Source organism: Mauremys reevesii, linkage group 27 (genome assembly GCF_016161935.1).
Source record: "Mauremys reevesii isolate NIE-2019 linkage group 27, ASM1616193v1, whole genome shotgun sequence".
NCBI classification, from domain to species: Eukaryota; Metazoa; Chordata; order Testudines; family Geoemydidae; genus Mauremys; species Mauremys reevesii.
This window is the reverse complement of record NC_052649.1, coordinates 1,927,702-1,948,160: the sequence shown is the minus strand read 5'-3', so window position 1 is coordinate 1,948,160 and position 20,459 is coordinate 1,927,702. Positions and strand designations below refer to the sequence as shown.

The window sequence follows — 20,459 nt, the reverse complement described above, 5'->3', positions numbered from 1 at the left end:
AGAGGGCTGAACAAGAAGTAGCACTGAGTGGACTTGTAGGCTCTGAAGTTTTACATTGTTTAGTTTTTGAGCGCAGTTATGTAACAAAAACAAAAAAAAATCTACATTTGTAAGGTGAACTGAATAACATTATTTTGCTTATCATTTTTACAGTGCAAATATTTGTAATAAAAATATACACTGATTTCAATTACAACACAGAATACAATATATATGAAAATGTAGAAAAACATACAAAATATTTAATAAAATTTCAAAACTGCGATTAATCGCAGTTAATTTTTTTTGAGTTAATCGTGTGAGTAAACTGCGATTAATCGACAGCCCTATATTTAAATTGTTGGACACTTTTCTTTTCCTCCTATCACCTTCCAAGTTAAAAAAAAAAAAAAGGTGTTAGTAGTCTTTGCTCTGCACTTTCCTAACTAAAATCAATGGTGAGAATTACACACCATTCCACCAGGATATTTCAATCTCGACCTCAGAAAGTCCCTTTCTATCCAACCCCACTGCTCTATCAATGAGTGCCTCAATCCTGGCATGCAGGATCCCCTGAAATTCCAGTCCTGAATCTCTTGAGATATTGGCAGATTATCTGTAATGGGCCTCAATGCCACTGGGTACCAGGCTGAGAAACAAATTCATTGGAATGGATGCTCAGAATCTAGACATGAACCCCAAAGCTGGTCTCCACTACAGAATTGTACCACTGCAATCTTCACCAGTGTGACTGAAATGATGCAATGCTGACATTAACCTTCCTGTTTTAGATGCATACAGAATACAATGTCCACACATAGCACTTATCTTAATTCCAACACAAACACCCCACCCAGCTGGCCAGAAAGTTTTCTCCTCATTAGAACACAATGCTTAAGTTTTATAAGTGAAATACACTGCTCTCAAATGTAGAGCTTTGATGACAGAGCTAACTGCAGGCATACCAAGGTATTTTGTTACTGTGCTGGGATAATCAATTGCACTAATGCAATTGAAACACCAGCGCTTTCTATCTACAATGTACCGATATAAGAACAAAGGCAATGGTGCTGGAAATACCTATGAACAACTGCAAGCACTTGTGAATACTGCATGCATGGCAGGGATTTCCAACAGTGCTTGCAATATTAAAATTCTCTAGTGTAGACAAGTTTCTAGTGTCTGCTTTCACCTAACATTAAATCCCGCTATGTTCTCTTAATGACAACAGCGCTAATGTAGGATGTATCTGAAGTTTAACTAAGACCTTGTATGCAATTGCTTGAACCACAGAAGTCGCAACGGTGTTCAAAAAAACAACAACCTGTTTAACAGTTTTGCCAGGACTGTATTTTACATCATACTTGTTCCACAGTTCAAGGCAGGGAAAGATTCTTTTTCTGAGAACGGTGTTATGCCTAACTACACTTCCATCTGTCTAACACATTGTTTCTGAGTGCATCTGTAATTCGATTGGATGTGGGACTCAAGCCATATCACAACCATGAGAGGCTATAACCATGCCTGAAAAAGGTTTAACTCAGTTACAAACTCTAGAGTGGGCCAGGCCTAGTTCGTAATGGAATACCGCCAACATCACTGGAGGCATAACCCCCCACCCCCACCCCAGGCAGCCCATAAAAGCATCTTACGTGTTAATAACTCCATTGACAGGTCTCAGTGCTCCACAGGGTTTGGAGGGAAGGGATTCTGGAGTATTTCCAGCAGATGTACCAAGACTCACTACTGGCTGGGAAATGGAAGCACCCTGCAGAGGGAAAAGAAAGGACAATGGATAAAGGTTTCTCACATAGCCCGTAAATTTCCCTCATCCCTACCTCTGCACCCCCCAACAAAGACCACAACAATGGGCTTCCACACAGAACTTCAATTCCAGGAGGCTTCACAAACCAGCACATGCCACAAACACAGAATTGAGACTGAGGAGGCGAATTTTGCAAGGTTTTCCTCCTCTGCCAGAGCTGCTCATCTGCACTTCCCAGTGTGCAAAACCAAAAGGATTTCCAGTCTTCTCAGGTAGCTGCAGGCATGCATCAAAGACTGCCTTAGTGGCCATGAGCAAAGCAAACCAAGAAATGATAAGGTCCTATTAGGAAGATTTTAACATTATGCCTCACCGTAGTGTAATGACTACCTGTACAAACTACCCTCAGACTCCATGATCTGCAAACCGTTGGAAGTTCAGTGGCTTTAGATCATGTGAGCTGCCAGAATCACTGCGAGGCCCCTTCTACATTAAGGTAAAAGGACCAAACACACAAAGGTATCTGTATTGTTAGGCACCTAAACCCCTTTGTAAATTCGGCCCCAAACATATTGTTAAACACTTTAAACTCTTAACGTACATAAGGTAGTTGGGTTTTACACGTGCTGGAAGGTTGTCCCACTACAGCTACTACAAATGCCTTGCGTGTAACTAGCATTTTAAATGTGTTAGCACACACCATTTTTCTAAGTGCAGTTCAAACAGGATAAAAAGCAGTCAGCCCATGATACCCTGAAGATCCCCAGTAATAGGCTGAGAAATCCATCTGAAGGTATCAGGAGGAATTTCCTTTTGGGAGGAGATGACCTATTTTCCCCATGCTCATCTGGCCCCTCTTCTTGAATCTCCTAAAGTCTGTTTTTGTAAGCCCATGAACTCTGAGGCAGAAACGCCACTGAAATCCCCCTGGAAACTCAGAGCAGCTCTCTCTCTGAACTTCTGTGCAGCTTGTCTATTCATTTCCAGTAAGGGAAGGGGTGAACTGAAGATGGGTGGGGTGGGGTGAGAAGGGGGGAGTTAGGGTGGGGTCCAGGAGGGAATGTTCCCTGAGCCAGGGGGCGGGATTGCTCCTTTAGACTAAGGGGAGGAAAAAAAGAGTTGGTACCAACGAGTGTGCTGCACCTTGACGTTTCTGGCTCTCTCTGAGAGCACAGCAACAGGCTGCCATTTCACTCAGACCTGCTGTTGGCCTGGCATAAAGTCACACACACCGAGCCCTTGAATGGAGACTCTTTGTGTTCTTTGTTGATTTGCTTACGCCAGGATAAAGGTAATTTAGATTGCGGAATGGATTCTCTCCATGTATGGCACATAAGGGGAGTGGAGTGGAGGTGGCAATAGCAGCCGGCTCTGCACTCTAGGCACAGAGGCAGTGTTGTTCCAAGGAGCCTAGATTAGGAGGAAGCAGAACTAATAAAGTTGTCTGAATACAGATCTGAAAAAGTGGGCTGGAGACCCTGGAGCAGCTGGGAACCCAGGAGGAGGAGGAGGAGCGTCTAAAAAGCAGGAACAATTCTCTAGTAATCCATACTTCAGGTTGCATTAATCACATATTCGTGTTTTTGCAAGGGGGGGAGGGGAAGAGAAATCTGCTCTGTTAGGCCTATAGATGATGGACATTCACTGCAGCTGTGGGTATCTAGGGGCGCTGGCAGTCTTCCAACACTGTGCAACTGGTTTGTAGCCTTTCCTAGTCTGTTTTTTAATCTCTTGCTGCTCTACCACCACTAGGAATGGCCCATTTTGGGTGTGAAAATCTGGAAACATGGACACTTGCCAGTGCTGGCACCACTGCAAGAGTCAGCCATACCGTAACCCCTGCAAAGGCCACCTCTTTGCATTTGGCACTGGGAGTTTGCAAGCCACTGGGGTCTCACATGGTGCTGCAGAGGCTACATAACATTTCATTCCTATATATCCTTGTAGATCGCAGACCCACTCTAATCTCTTTGTTTAAATCACTCCTCTCAGCCGAACAAGCTTCTGATGCTTCCCCTCTGCTGGGTACAAAGCCCTTCCCTGCAGCAAATGCATCACCAAAGTCTTCAGGTCCCATCTCCTTCTGCTGGCAAGGAGGGATCGTTCACATTAAGAGTATGTCTACACTGCACCTGAGAGCAGCCCAGGTAGACAGACTGGTGTTAGTGGGGCTTGCAACTACTGCACTAAGAAGAGCTGTGTAGATATCAATGTCAAAGCCATGTCTACACAGCTATTTTTAGTGCATGACCCCCACCAAAACAAGTCTGTGGCCACAGGCTGGGAGGCTCACAGCCAGATGCAATGTAGACATACTCCCAAATGTCTGAACTAGCTAGAAGGGCTGGCGAGACATGGGGTGGAACAATTTCCTCCCTACACTTGTCTTCAGATCCTAACACTATCCTGCAGATCATCAAGGGCTTAGCTGGTACTACTTCAGGATTGAAAATGCACTGTCTGAAAATATGAATGATGCGAAATCCTGAAGAGGAAGCGAACAGAAGGAATTTCTAGGTCATGTGTGAAAACGTCCCCTTCCGCTGCCAGTATAATGAGTTCCTCCTAGGGATTATCAGGCAACATTCCACACATCCTACTGAGGCTATGGCTACACTTGCACTTCAAAGCAAGCGCTAAGTGTAGTCAAAGCACCAGCGCTGGGAGAGAGCTCTCCCAGCGCTGTCCGTACTCCACCTCCCTGTGGGGAATAATGTACAGCGCTGGGAGCCGCGCTCCCAGCGCTGGGGCTTTGACCACACTGGCGCTTTGCAGCGCTGGAGAGGGTGTTTTCTCACACCTTGCTGCAGCGCTGCAAATTTGCAAGTGTAGCCATGGCCTCAGTGTCAGGACATGTGATCACACAACACACTCATTCCACTGGTCAACATCAACTGGGACATCCTGGGGCCCCACACATTGGCCAGAGGAGATGACTTTGAATGAAAGAAGAGACCCAGACACTTAGGAATGATTGGTGATGGATCCATTCTCCTGCCCCCTTTTATACAACATCTCTTCAGCAAGGAAACGGGCGCAGCCAAAGAGGATGGTATTCCATGCTGCCCTCAGGGTGCAAAGATAGTAATGCAGATCTCTGGGCCCTAGGCTGAACAGAACAGCTAGAGTGTATCTGAAAAAAGGACGCTGAGGAGGGGCGCCAGATAAAGCTGCTCTTCCGATAAGAGTTCCAGTGCAACAGGAATGTGCTCTAGACTTGTTCTCTAGCTCTGTGCAAGCCAAGCCTCTTCCTGACTCACCACCCCACCCTCTCTGTAACAAGTGTAATTAAGCACATGAATAATCCTGCAGGGGGAGCATAACTGCTTGGTGCCTAAAGGCCACGTTTCCTGTGGCTGACGCCCTCAGCATTATCTCCGACAGCCAGGCAGTCAGAACTAAACAAAAGGTAGGAGGCTGGTAGAGGATTGCACAAAAGAGCAGAGTGGGGGTGATAAGACAACTTCAAATGAGGCCCCTCCATGAAAGTGATAAGGATGAGTATTTTTACTGCCAGGTAAGAACCCTCCAGAACAGCAGACTGAGGTGTAGGCTCCAGCCGTGACCACACGCCTGTTTTATGCAAACAGTAATCTCAGCCCATGCTTCATTATTTCTTCACGGCTATTTTGGCTATTTTTACTGCTGTAGCATGCAGGAGGCCCAACCAAGGATCAGGGCCCCATTGTGCTAACACTGGACAAACAAACAAAAATTGATGTCTTTTTTTACTTGGAATGTAAGTTCTTCAGGACAGTCAAGTGGATACAAAACTGAGAAACAGTGAAACAAGGGAACAGTGAGAGGATTACAACCAGAATGATTCAGTGGTACCAGCACACCACCTGACTAACGAGACATCACAGCAGAAGAGAGTTTTAAGGACCTGAAGGAAGATAATGAGGTGGCCTTGTCAGCCCACGGATGTTTATGGGGAGCGCCTTCATAGGGTCAGCACGGGCACCTAAGTTTGGCTTTCCAAAAGGAAAACAAAACTGGCATTGGCATATTCTCAGCCTAAATTCCTGACTTAAACAAACTAGAACAAAATGAAGTCTTCCTACCACTGTTAAACTTAACTATTTATCTCAGTCTTCAATCTGGCATTGACTGATTCTCTCAAGTAACACAGAAGCGATCACAGAATTCTATTCTATTGTATCAAGTATCAGAGGGGTAGCCGTGTTAGTCTGGATCTGTAAAAGCAACAAAGAATCCTGTGGCACCTTATAGACTAACAGACGTTTTGCAGCATGAGCTTTCGTGGGTGAATACCCACTTCTTCAGATGCAAGTGTAATTAAGCACATGAATAATCCTGCAGGGGGAGCATAACTGCTTGGTGCCTAAAGGCCACGTTTCCTGTGGCTGACGCCCTCAGCATTATCTCCGACAGCCAGGCAGTCAGAACTAAACAAAAGGTAGGAGGCTGGTAGAGGATTGCACAAAAGAGCAGAGTGGAGGTGATAAGGCAACTTCAAATGAGGCCCCTCCATGAAAGTGATAAGGATGAGTATTTTTACTGCCAGGTAAGAGCCCTCCAGAACAGCAGACTGAGGTGTAGGCTCCAGCCGTGACCACACGCCTTGCATCCGAAGAAGTGGGTATTCACCCACGAAAGCTCATGCTGCAAAACGTCTGTTAGTCTATAAGGTGCCACAGGATTCTTTGTTGCTATTCTATTGTATGTCTGTTCCCCACCTATTACTAGGCAGTCATGAAAGACAGTAAATAATCACTGGTCATAGCAAGCCACTGCATGATCTAAGGTTTAAGAGTAGCAGCCGTGTTAGTCTGTATCCGCAAAAAGAACAGGAGGACTTGTGGCATGATCTAAAGCACTTTCTGTTATTCCAGTCCCATATCCTCACACTGCTCAGCTCGTGTAGCCCAATACCCTGCTATTCTGGTCCTAAGCAAATCCTGTTAACTGTAACAAATTATGTAGTAAGTTTTATGATGAGGTGAACCGTCATTCAAGGACTAATAAGAGATCCCTAACAAATGTATTTGAATCCCAGTCTCAAGGAAATCTAGTACAAGTTACCTGTAGCACCACCTGTGTGTTATAGATCAGACTGTCGGTAATTTAGTATTGTTGTCCATTATGGATTGGCACTGGTAATTTAGTATTGTTGTCCATTATATGTAGGTTGGCAAAATTAGATTTTTAAAAAAATATTTGACAGATTAAAATAACAGTTGATGTAAAGTTTTTAGATTTTTAGCAATTTAAATTTTCACTCTGTGGGCAATTATACCCCCATGTCAAACAATTATTTAATGACAGCAGGCATTGAGAGTTAAAATGACAAACCTCTGTAACCATTAAAATGCAAACTGGCAACATAATATGCCAAAATATACAAAGGAAATAACTTTAAATCAAAACTAATAAATTTCTCAAGCTGGATTTTTCTTATTTCACCTATTTATTAACACTAGAACTTTCGAAACAGGAGGTCAAAATAACTGGAAGTTGTTTATTTTGGAAGTCAAATTCCAAAAAGCTGTGGCAACAAGAAAACATTGGTTTTATTTAATATTCACCCCACAGAAGGAGCTCTCTAAACTATGGTTGCTTAAAACCGACTGCCTCATGCAGGCAGAAATATTCATCTCTTCTGTGAATTTATAAGTTAAAATAAATTAACTATTTTGGAGCTACACAGATAGCAACTCGCACCAACTGGAACAAGTGGCAAAATTCACGTATTCCTTGGGTGCCCCTAAATTTTGCTCCAGTTTGAAACTTACTAGACCCTATCAGCAGGTGCTCTATGGTCACCACCAGTAGGAGGAGCTAGAGGAGGTCAGTCCAAGTGTAGCTCCCAGTACTGTAAAGCAGTTTGCAAAATCTCATCTTTAATAAGGAAGGTATTTCCATAAATGATTACAGGATCAAGCTCGGCCAGCCTGCACTGCATGATGAAACCTGTAGTCTCTATGGCCTACGTTTCTATATTAAATAATAAATATTAAGCTCTTGATATAGTTCCCATCCATAGATCTCATAGTATCATTTATTCCCATTTTGTGGGTAGTGAAACTGAAGCACAGATTAATAGCCACTTTTTCTAGTTCACTAGTTTTGTGCCTCTCCATCTCTGAGTGTGCGATCAAGACGTTTTTGCTAGAGGGAAGAAGGTCTGAGAGAATAAGTTCATGTCTTTAGAGTGCTTTTCACTTGTAAACTACTATATAAATGTTAATGTTTATTACAAGGGTCTCTCAGGGGAACCCTGTTCTCAAAACTTGTCCAAGTCACCATATCTGTTAAATGCAGACCCCCTGAAAAACCCCTCCTCACAGCCATCAATTCTCCAATAAGCCCCACTAAGAGGCCTCATTTCACCAAACTATGCACCATGCCTTAAAGGGCTTCCAGACACCACGGTCTAAGGATCTGTCTTCCAGGACACACGCCCAAACCAACATGCACCAGTACTTGCAGACATGTTTCTATAGTATCTAGCTGTGTTTCTCTCCATCTTTGGCACTTACCAGTCTGTCAGTCCCGGGCTCCAGCTTAACTTCGGCACTAAGGGGATGGGATGCATCATCTACTGCAGTATCTGGGGATGACGCGTCACCAAGGACTATCAGCCCCTAGAGGAAAGAAAAATGTAAGAATTATTACTGTAGCATGGTGGATGGATTTCTTCAGTCTCATGCCTCTTCCCCTTCTTCACACTCCAGAAACCTAAACCACCACAACAGGTCTGTGTCTCCAAAGCATCATTCAAACAAGATGCCAAACAGAATCCCTGCTGCCTAGATTTTCATGTCATTTAAGTTAAACTGGTGCAGATCCCATGGCTTTGACTCATCCATAGCATACAGTTAGCTCCCTCTCAGGCAAGACTGCTGAATGCTGCCCCCTCCTCTCTGATGCACTGCATATATGAGGAGTCAGCTAGCTGTATGTGACCAAATACAAAGAGAACATTTCAATGGAGTGGAAAAAAGAGAATTGCTTCTTGTAATAAAAAATACAAAGTGGATCCTCTATCACAGCAAGACAAAGGGGAGGGCAAAGTCACAACCGTGCCAATGCAAAGGCAATAAACCCTGGCTAAAAACCCCACAACCAACAAGGAGCTCAGAGCAGATTTTCACCATGGATGCTGCATTCTCAGAGATCAATACAGGAAAGAAACACAATGATAGTAGAAGCCCTCTCACCAACATTCTATACAAAGATGGACTACAAGCCATCAGGAACAGTATCCCCGATAATGTCACAGCAAACCTGGTGGCTGAACTGTGTCCTCACCCGCAACTATTTCACATTTGGGGACAATATATACCTTCAAGTCAACGGTACTGCTATGGGTACTCGCATGGCCCCACAGTATGCCAACATTTTTATGGCTGACTTAGAACAACGCTTCCTCAGCTCTCATCCCTAGTGCCCCTCCTCTACTTGCGCTACATGGATGACATCTTCATCATCTGGACCCATGGAAAAGAAGCCCCTGAGGAATTCCACCATGATTTCTACAATTTCCATCCCATCATCCATCTCAGCCTGGACCAGTCCACACAAGAGATCCACTTCCTGGACACTACAGTGCTAATAAGCGATGGTCACATAAACACCACCCTATACCAGAAACCTATTGACCACTATATTTACCTACATGCTTCCAGCTTTCATCCAGGACACACCACACGATCCATTGTCTACAGTCAAGCTCTAAGATACAAGTGCATTTGCTCCAATCCCTCAGACAAGCAAACATCTACGAGATCTCTATCAAGTGTTCTTAAAACTACAATACCCACCTGCTGAAGTGAAGAAACAGATTGACAGAGCCAGAAGAGTACCCAGAAGTCACCTACTCCAGGACAGCCCCAACAAAGAAAGTAACAGAACGTCACTAGCAGTCACCTTCAGCCCCCAACTAAAGCCGCTCCAGTGCATCACCAAGGATCTACAAGCTATCCTGAAGGACGATCCCTCACTCTCACAGATCTTGGAAGACAGGTCAGTCCTCGCTTACAGACAGCCCCCCAACCTGTAGCAAATACTCACCAGCAACCACATACCACGCAACAAAACACTAACCCAGGAACCTATCCTTGCAACAAAGCTCATTGCCAACTCTGTCCACATATCTTTTCAAGGGACACTATCATAGGACCTAATCACATCAGCCACACCCTTAGAGGCTCGTTCACCTGCACATCTACCAATGTGATATATGCCATCATGTGCCAGCAATGCCCCTCTGCCATGTACATTGGCCAAACCAGACAGTCCCTACACAAAAGAATAAATGGACACAAATCAGATATCAAGAACTGTAACATTAAAAAACCAGTCGGGAGAACACTTCAAACTCCCTGGTCACTCAATTACAGACCTAAAAGTGGCAATTCAACAAAAAAAACTTCAAAAAACAGACTCCAACGAGAAACTGTAGAACTTGAATTAATTTGCTAATTGGACACCATTAAATTAGGCTTGAAAAAAGACTGGGAGTGGATGGGTCATTACACAAAGTAAAGACTATTTCCCCATGCTAATTTTCCCCCTACTGTTACTCACACCTTCTTGTCAACGGTTTGAAATGGGCCATCCTGATTATCCCTACAAAAGTTTCCCCCCCGCTGCTGCTAATAGCCCACTGTAATTGACTAGTCTTGTTAGAGTTGGTATGGCAACACCTTTTTTCATGGGGTGTGTGTGTGGGTGTGTGTAAATAAATAAAATCTTCGTACTGTATTTTCCACTGCATGCATCTCATGAAGTGGCTTTTAGCCCACGAAAGCTTATGCCCAAATAAATGGGTTAGTCTCTAAGGTGCCACAAGTACTCCTCGTTCTTTTTACTGATATTTAAATAATCACCAGCAGCTACAAATCCAGTAGGGCATGGCAGGGTGGAGAGGGTTGTTTTTATCAGGGTTCTAATGATATCTATTCTCTCCTGTTTTTTTCCCCTTTTACCCCATAACACTCGGGGCTTAAATCAAAGGCCAGAACTACTCTGCCTCTATGCTTAGCAGATGCTAATAATTCATCATGGCTGTACGTGCATTAGGAGCTGACAAAGATGACCTATTTAACATTCACGGGGGAGGGGGGAGAAGAGAAGAGGAGGAAACCTTTTGGTAAGATCTAACTGGGAAGCAAGCGGGGGAGGTGAGAGGTCAGGCACAAGGACAATATTGGCTCCTATATGCGCCGCCATCCCCCCCCCCCCCCAGGTAAACAGAACTTAAAGGTGACAACAAGAAAAAGAAACTGGAAACAAAAGGATAACAGTAGTGAAGGGACAGCAATAATGAGAACAGGACGACAATAAAGCTTGTGAGGGTGGTGGGAGCACATGGAGAGCCTTAAAGGCATAAATATACTACGAGGTGAAGGTAAATTACGACAATGGTCATCTTTGGTCATGGAGGTGACTGGTCCTTCCCTAGGACGCAGGCAGGGCTACTTAGAATGAAGATACCAGACATGGATCAGCCACTTGAAGGCCCCAGAGGCTACACTACATGTTGCCACACAAGCAATCAGAGCTCTAGTTTTCCAGGGACAAGACAAGGCCATTAAGGCCAGGGAAGAGCAAAAATGCCCCAAAGTCCAAAGAATAACTCTGTGGCCGTGAACATGGTCCCTTATTATTGCTAAGTTATTTATTTATTTTTTAACTGCACACTTATACTGGCTGCACTTTTCCACACCAAAACTCAGGCCCAAACTTTCCTGCCATCATTCCTCCCTCCCTGCACTCCTGGATCCTGTGCCAACACCTGTATCCTCCCAGAGCGCGCCACAAGCCCTTGCATGGACATTTACTGTAGCAACAACTGCATCTTAGCTGTATCAATGGCATTGATCCCATATCTGAGCCCTTCTGGGAGCCTAACATCATGGCTTGAGGGAATCAGATCTAGAACAGCAGTCCACTGGGTTTCCAGAAAATCATGGTGGCCACCCATAACCTAGTAATTAATTTAGGTAAAAATCATGTAATGAGATAAGCATGTTTAAATGAAAGGGGTAGATGGTTTCTGACTAGCAGTTCCAGCTGCCTCTATTCTTCCATCTTTCTCCTTCCTTATTATCCCTAAGGAAACTACCCAATGTCCAGGGTGGATGTTAATTTATTAATGGTTTTCCGGGCATCACAGGAGGGTGCTGGGCTGAGAAGGGATGGGGAGATGCTGGCTTCTGGAATTCTAGAAATGATTAAATACTGCTGTGGTTCTTCTCCCAGCCGCCCTAAATGCTGATCTACCCAAAGTGACCCATCATCTTTTGTCACCAGTTCCAAACCCACACGAGGTTGGGAACCAGCAGCAGGGAGGTAGGTCAGGTACAGGAAAACTGGCATGGACCTAGCAACAGAGAGACTGGCACTGGAGAATGGTGTGTTGGAAATCCAAGGGAAGTCGTCTTCTTCTCCTGGCACTCAGATTGTGTGCCCTTTGTTTTGCTCAGGGAAAGCAAAAGTGAGGAGGCAGGAAAAGTAAGAGTTATAAAGGGCTTTACTAATCTTCAATCCATCCTGAGTAAGAACACAAGTGGATGAGCAGAACTGTTCTGTGGGTTCTAGGAAAACTGCAATGATCAGGTCTAGCACTTTGGATATTTATTAATAGTAATTGATTTGCAATTTTTTTTTAAATGTCAGTCATTTCATTCTCAGTACCTGAATGGTGTCTCAGTTGAACCTGCCATTGTATTGTTGTCAGACTGAGCTTCTCTGACTAATATACAAAAGCTTTAAGAATGTAGCTCACCATGTGGAATGCAGGGGAGAGGAAGCCTTCTATTTTAAAATAAAATTTGATGTTTTAAAAACCTTCATTTAAAACTTTGAAAGTATCTCTTTTTTTTAAGCTTCCATATAGAATATTTATTACCAATTCCTACCTTATGTCCTCTCTCAGGCACTATATCTTGAATTGGGCTGAGGAATTGGCTAGATTTCTTTCATCAACACCCTATGTAATTTATCACACTATCAGAATGGCACCCTTCCTTTAGACAGTTGGGTGTTTTGTTTTACTTTTTCAAGCATCAATGATTTACTCTTCTTTGTAATAACAGGTAGGGATAAGATCATTAATTATTACAGTTAGGGTGACCAGACGTCCCAATTTTATCGGGACTGTCCTGATATTTACTTGTTTGTCCCGCGTCCCAACTGATGTTCAGTCTGGACGCGAATTGTCCCCGATATTTTGCACCCCAGTGCACAGGTGGAGGGGGCTGGTGCCACTGGCCCCGCCCTGACTCCACCCCCTTGGATCCTTCCCCCAAATCCCCACCTTGGCCCCGCCTCTTCCCCAAGCATTCCTCCTCCTCCCCGCACCCTCCCAGGCATGCGCAAATCAGCTGTATGGTGGTGCAAGTGCTGGGAGGGAGGGGGGAGAAGCAGGACAGAGCAGCCTGCTCAGGGTGTTGTCATTTTCTCTAACTTAAAAAACCTAGCAGTGTGAGATGCCCAAGAAGGCTTTATGAAATGAAGACAGACATTATGCAATTTACTTCATAAGCACATTTATTCACCCAAGCATAAGAAGCAGACCCAATATGTCCAAAATGAAGATGTGACACTGCAGCCCATATTCTTCATAGTTGTATTATGATGAAATTTATATAAGATGAGTTATGTAAGGTGTCACTGGAAAAACTATGATTTGCTGAATGATTATCCATTATATGCATATATCATTTTTGTATCGGAAAATATGAATATTGACTACGGATCTGTTTTTCAAATGTGCTTACTCTGGAAAAATCACGCACAGGTAGCCTTTCAGGTACAACAATGGTAAAGCTAGACACTGCCAACGGCTCATCAGCAAAGACAATGAGCTGTGGAACAGCTTAGCCTTCCTGTGCAGCGGTTCTCAAACTGTGGGTCGGGACCCCAAAGTGGGTCATGACAAGGGTGACCCGATGTCCAGATTTTATAGGGACAGCCCCGATATCTGGGGCTGTGTCTTATATAGGTGCCTATAGCTCCCCCTCCCATCCCCATCCCGATTTTTTCACATTTGCTGTCTGGTCACCCTAGTGACGAACAATGTTCCCTCTAATTTTTTCCCAGCCATGTGCGGAATAAATTTTGTTATGTGAACTAAGGTTATGTGCAGCTGTGCGCCACCAGTAGAAACAAAAAACCTAGATATCTCTCGGCTCTATGAGCTAAGATGTGAAAAAATTATCTACATTATATGGTTTTTAAAAAAGTTACCAGTAGGGATAATTATTCCAGCCAGCACAAGTTAGGCATTTTAGAACTCACTACTCAAAGATTTAAATTTAAGTGTAAGAGAGAAATAAAAATTATGAAATGCACAGACCAGGCAAAAAATTCAAGCAACATACTTTGAAAGAATAAAATTACAGAGAATGTGGGCGCGTTGCAGGAAGTACCAAGAAGTAACAACAACAAGTGTTGGGAGGTGTGTGATAAACAGAATGGGTGTGCTGGCTGCTGGGGAAGTTTCTGAGAGATGCTCTCCTCCTCCTGAACCATGTCGCTCCTCCCCCACTCTGCAGAGATGGGGTACATGGGCAGGGGAGAGACAGTGTGTGCGCGCGCATTGCTGGGGAAGTCTCAGAACGTGTGCTGTCTATTTAAGGCACTCACTCATCCGAAGGCTTGTTCAACCGTAGAGCTGCTGCGAGTCCTGAGCCCCGTCTCTGCTACCCTGTTCTGTGGAAGTGGGGTACAGGGGCTGGGGGACACCCTGACATCAGCACCCTCCTTTCCACCACCAGGAGGGGCCCAGGAGCAGCTGCACAAGTAATGTCGCCGCAGAGCAGCAGTTGGGGGGAGGGGAGGGCACCTGAACACATGTTGCTGGCTGGATGTGCGTGGCGCTGCCAATCAACTGCACAGCACTTTGCTCTCTCCTGGGCGGCCGCCCAAGCGCACAGCTTACAGGGAACACAGGCTGCGACCCCATTTTAATGGGCTCGCCAAGACTGGCTTAGACTTTCTGGTGCCCAGGGCTGGAGCCAAAGCTGAGCTGAAGCCCAAGCCCCACTGCCCAGGCCAACTCCGGCTTCAGTGTAGTAATTTTTGTTGTTAGAAGGGGGTCGCAGTGCAATGAAGTTTGAGAACCCGACTGTAAACTAGGGCTGTCAAGCGATTAAAATTTTTTATTGTGCAATTAATCACACTGTTAAACAATGATAGAATACCATTTTTCAATATTTTCGGATATTTTCTACATTTTCAAATATATTGATTTCAATTACAACACCGAATGCAAAGTGTACTGTGCTCACTTTGTATTTTTTTTTTTATTACAAATACTTGCACTGTAAAAAACAAAATATTTTTCAATTCACCTAATACAAGTACTGTAGTGCAATCTCTATCATGAAAGCAGCAAAGAATCCTGTGGCACCTTATAGACTAACTGACGTTTATAAGGTGCCACAGAATTCTTTGCTGCTTTTACAGATCCAGACTAACACGGCTACCCCTCTGATATCTATCATGAAAGTTGAACTTACAAATGTAGAATTATGTACAAAAAATTACTGCATTCAAAAAAAATATATATAATTTTAGAGGCTACAAGTCCACTCAATCCTACTTCAACCAATTGCTCAGACAAAAGTCTGGTTACAATTTGCAGGAGATAATGCTGCCCGCTTCTTGTTTACAATGTCACCTGAAAGTGAGAACAGACTTTAGCATGGCACTGTTGTAGCTGGCATTGCAAGATATTTACATGTCAGATATGCTAAAGATTCATATGTCCCTTCATGCTTCAACCACCATTCCAGAGGACTTGGCGTCCATGTTGATGACAGTTCTGCTCAATAACGATCCAAAGCAGAGCAGACTGACGCATGGTCATTTTCATCATCTGAGTCAGATGCCACCAGTAGAAGGTTAGTTTTCTTTCTTCTGTAGTTTCTGCATCTGAATGTTGCTCTTTTAAGACTTCTGAAAGCAAATTCCACACCTCATCCCTCTCAGATTTCGGAAGGCAATTCAGATACTTAAACCTTGAGTCGAGTGCTGTAGCTATTTTTAGAAATCTCACATTGGTACCTTCTTTGCCTTTTGTCAAATCTGCTGTGAAAGTATTCTTAAAACTAACATGTGCTGGGTTATCATCCAAGACTGCTATAACATGAAATATATGGCAGAATGCAGGTAAAACAGAGCAGGGGACATACAATTCTCCCCCAAGGAGTTCAGTCACACATTTAACTAACACTTTTTTTAAACGAGCATCACCAGCATGGGAAGTGTGTCCTCTGGAATGGTGGCCAAAGCACGAAGGGGCATATGAATGTTTAGCATATCTGGCATGTAAATACCCTGCAACGCCCACTACAAAAAGAGAACGTCTGTTCTCACTTTCAGGTGACATTGTAAATAAGAAGCAGGTAGCAGTATCTCCTGTAAATGGAAACAAATTTGTTTGTCTTAGCGACTGGCTGAATGAGAAGTAGGACCAAGTGGACTTGTAGGCTTTAAAGTTTTACATTCTTTTGTTTTTGAGTGCAGTTATGTAACAAACAAAAATCTACATTTGTAAGTTCAACTTTCATGATAAAGAGATTGCACTACAGTACTTGTATGAGGTGAACTGAAAAATACTATTTATCATTTTTACAGTGCAAATATTAATAAACCAAAATATAGTGAGCATTGTACACTTAATATTCTGTGTTGTAACAGAAATCAATATATTGGAAAAAGTAGAAAAACATCCAAAATATTTAATAAATTTAAATTGGTATTCTATTGTTTAACAATGCGATTAAGTATTGAGTTAATCTCACAAGTTAACTGCGATTAATCAATAGCCTTACTGTAAACGTTTCAGCCAGCCCGTGATGGCTGCTATGACTCAGCAAAGCCATGTGACCAGATCTCATGATACTGAACTCCATTTTGGGCAGCTGTATTTTTCCACAAATTGGGCTGGGAACTGGTTTTGGAACAAAGGGTTCCTGGCATACGGTAAAGCTATATAAGGTGGGGTGTGATATCATTGAGGGACCTCACTCCCCACACAAAGAGAACTCCTGGAAACACCTGAGGAACAAAGACTGAACTGGGGGAAGTGCTGGCCCCAGGCTAAAGCAATTTCTAGCCTGTGTATGGAAACCTGGCAGACTGCTTGTATCATAGCCAGGGTGAGGAACTGCTAATTCATATCCAACCTTTCTAGTGTTTTAGGCTTAGTTTGCGGTTTTGTTTATTTACTAGTTTATCTATTTTGATCTGTTTGCTATCATTTGTAAATCAATTAAAATCTCTTTTGTAGTTAATAAACTTGTTTTTTGCTTTATCTAAACCACTGTGCCTTTAAGTGAAGCATCTGGAGAAAATCTCGGCTTGGTTAACACATGCTTGTTGCATATTCCTCTCCACACTGAGGGAGGAGCAAATTGAATAATAAATTAACGGTGGGGGCTTTGACCAGAGCAGGACAGTACAGCTCTGGGGTCTTAGGCTGGGGATTATCTTGGCTGTAACCTCTTTATTGTTGCTTCATGTAGTGGCTGGTCAGAGCCTGCATGTAACTGCAGCTGGGTGTGTCCCTGCCTGTGTGAATGCTGGTGGGAGTGCAGGAGCAGGAGCAGATTAGTTTGTCACAGAAGCACAGTGTGAAAGGAGGTGAGTCAGAGGGCTCGGTGGTACCCAGGGGGAACCCATTACAGAAGACATTACAATTCTATCTGTACATTTAAAAAAATAAGTTACAAAACCCCCAAGTCTCAAGTTTGCTACTAGCTAGGCCTACAAACCTTTGAACTTCCCCATAAATACATATAGACTTAATATATTTGGTTTTTCCAGCATACAGCTTACTATGAAGTTTCAATTCAACCATCCAAATATGGTGAAAAAACACCTGACTGATGCTGAGCGGGCTTGACAGCACTACAGACCTTATAAAAATTGATATTCTGAATTTAACTGCCCTGTCTTCCACTATTTACTTCACAATTTTGCTCTATTTTGATGCACTGAAATTCTGCAGTTTCCTTTAAAAATGTGGATTCGGAATGGAAATCTGAAAGTTCAATTTTAAATGTAAGAGTAAAAAAAGGAATTCAGGACTCCAGCAACCATATTTTAAGCCTCATTCTTGTTCTAGGCTCAACCTATCATCAATATGGAATCAAACTATGTTGGCTAAGTAACCAAGAGATTCTACTGCTCCTCCGAATCACTGTTCAATTTTGTCCTTGCGTGGTTCCAGATCCAGCCAGATTTCCACAGAGACCATGACAGCAGTGTCAGCTGCTTGTAATCTATCAAATCCATCTGAAATCTCCGGCTCTCTTTCTAAAGTCTTTCATTGTGTAAAATGCTTGCTATGTTCTCCTCCCCTCCTTGCAATCAGCTATGCAGAGCCTGATGGCGGTTGCAGAATTTTTGACTGGCACCTTTTACACCATACATAACAAATTTAGGATGGTTTCACCTGAGAAGATCTTTTGCTGTTGTCTGAACAAATGGCAAAAGGCTTAGTCATAGTTTCCATTCTCAGAAGGAATCTTCTCCCAGTATTGTGTCCAAGTTGAAGATTTCACACTGAAAAGAATCTTAAGAGCTCAACTTTCTCTAAGTTGACGAGATGAGTTAGCCAGCTTTATATGTAGAACCATGTCAGATGCACTGCCCATCTTGATTAAGTTCAACTCACCCACTCCCCTCTGTAACATCCAATGATAGTTGATTCCACTCACTAGCCATGCTCTTCACTTTAATCATCTAGGACTGCATCCGCTAGATCAGCGGTTCTCAACCTATTTACCATTGTGGGTTGCAATCCACAATATCTATATAAAAATAAATAAAAATCACATACATACTGCCTGTATGGCCCTAGGGAAGTCACATGGGCCATAGCTGTGTGCTGACTGGACTGCAAGTGGCCCCTGGGCTGAGAACCACTGCACTAGATCCAGCTAGATTTCTAGACAGTTCCATAAACATTTGGGCTGTTTTAAATGCGGAAATAGCGCTATACAGCCAACTCGTACATACTGCAGCAGTGTTTTAAAAGGATTTCCACCAATGCAGCATATCTATATGAGGGATTTGCACTACTGATATACATCAGGGCAAAAACCCTAGTGTAGACAAGCACTTATTCCCTCAAAAGGTACAAGAATCAATGTTACTTTGACTTTCAGAAGAATAAAATTTGTCATTCACAGGCTCAAGTTGATACTAAAAACACTAGGCTCTAAAAACCTCCATATGTGACATTTTCATGTAAATATTTCCAAAAGACAGACAGCTAAGGGAGATGAGGGGGGAAGAGAAAGACAGGAAAACCCAATAAAATCCAAAAACTCATTGAGTTGCTTTTTTCCACAGCTCTGTCTATGGGAGCTCTCTGAACATTGTGCTGGAGGCAACAGAGACAAGAGTGATAGCGACAGAGATCTGGGAGCATCCTGGAAAGAGATTCCTTCTCCAAGCTCTGAGTAGCTCCCCAGAACAAATCACAGAGGCTAGGGCTTTTGCACTAGGGCAAGACTGGAGCTGAAGTGATTTGCTCAAGATCACACAGCAAGTCACTGATGAGACACTGAGTATTCAATCTGGTATCCTAGCCCCATGCTCTAACCAATCATTCTTGTTAGAGTAAAATACGTACTGTGATTCTGAACACACAACAGGGGTGGTACAAAAACATCAGAAATCACCATTACTGAAATAAGCCAAGTTTGACTCATTGGCGAAACTTAGTTTCTGCAGAACAAACTATTAACATGTCAACAGGAAGATGGTATTCAGCAGGGCCTGGGCTATAGTTTCCTTCCCTTCAGAGCACAGAGAAGATACTAAAATTGGTCAAATTCAAGAGGGTATTAGCCATTGCTGGCCAGAAAAAGCTCTGATACAGAGATTGTAGTAGCTATTCCTAATGAAAAGTTTCCTGTATCACAAGCATAAGTAGCTCCAACTCATGTTCTCTGTGGACAAGTGATCAGGCACATTCTGTGCTAGTCCTAAGCACTGGTAGCCTCTAGAACAAAAGCTGCCAAATTGCTCAATGTTGGCTCAGCAGGGATCCTACTGAATTACTGCACCTGCAACACTTAGTACAAGGGGAGAGAGACGACAACCTGAAGACAGAGCAGCTCCTCAGTAAATTACTTCATGGGCACATCCCATTTCCTTCTCATTTCACATCCTACATTTACCCAGAGAACAGATTACTCCTGGGGGAATTCTGTGCCGCTGAATTCATATGCTAGAGAACTAAACCTCTACCACCTAGAGGCAAATAAGAGAGAGACAGACACAGGGAGGGGGCATACTGACAGAGTCAAGAAGCAAATGTCCTGACAAGGAAACCCAGCCCCTTTGCTACTGCCAGCTATTGAGAAGGGGGAAGTGTTGGCATTTCTACCACAGTGCTGACTCTGGGCCCTGCTTAAAAGGTTCTTTCCCATCTCTCCTCTTTATCGACTTCCAAGTAGTACTGTATGACAAATCAGAATTTCCATCCCAGTAGCTCCCGCAAGTGAGAAGAGAGGGCAGAAAGCTTCCTCTCCCAAGAGCCTACTGACTGCCTGGGGAACAGGACCACTCCTCTTCTCCTTCACAGCCTCCCAGTCTCTTGGGCAGGGGGTGGGCGAATGGGGGATGATGGGGATAGGACATGTTCCGGCAAGGATAAAAATGTATTTAAAAAGTAATACATCCATTTTTAGATATATGTTTTGATTAAAATTAAATATAAGGT

At 43.4% G+C, this 20,459-nt stretch overlaps 1 protein-coding gene across 6 annotated transcripts in view; it reads right to left on the bottom strand.

Annotated features, from left to right (window-relative positions):
- KANSL1 (KAT8 regulatory NSL complex subunit 1) overlaps window positions 1-20,459 on the bottom strand; it is a 179,795-nt gene that overhangs the window by 24,396 nt on the left and 134,940 nt on the right. For all 6 annotated transcript variants that reach the window (XM_039516588.1, XM_039516590.1, XM_039516591.1 and 3 more), the window contains 2 exons: window positions 8,248-8,352; window positions 1,632-1,747 (listed from right to left, as the gene is read on the bottom strand). In XM_039516588.1, the coding sequence (XP_039372522.1) occupies window positions 1,632-1,747; window positions 8,248-8,352 (221 nt within the window). The remainder of the gene's footprint in view (window positions 1-1,631; window positions 1,748-8,247; window positions 8,353-20,459) is intronic.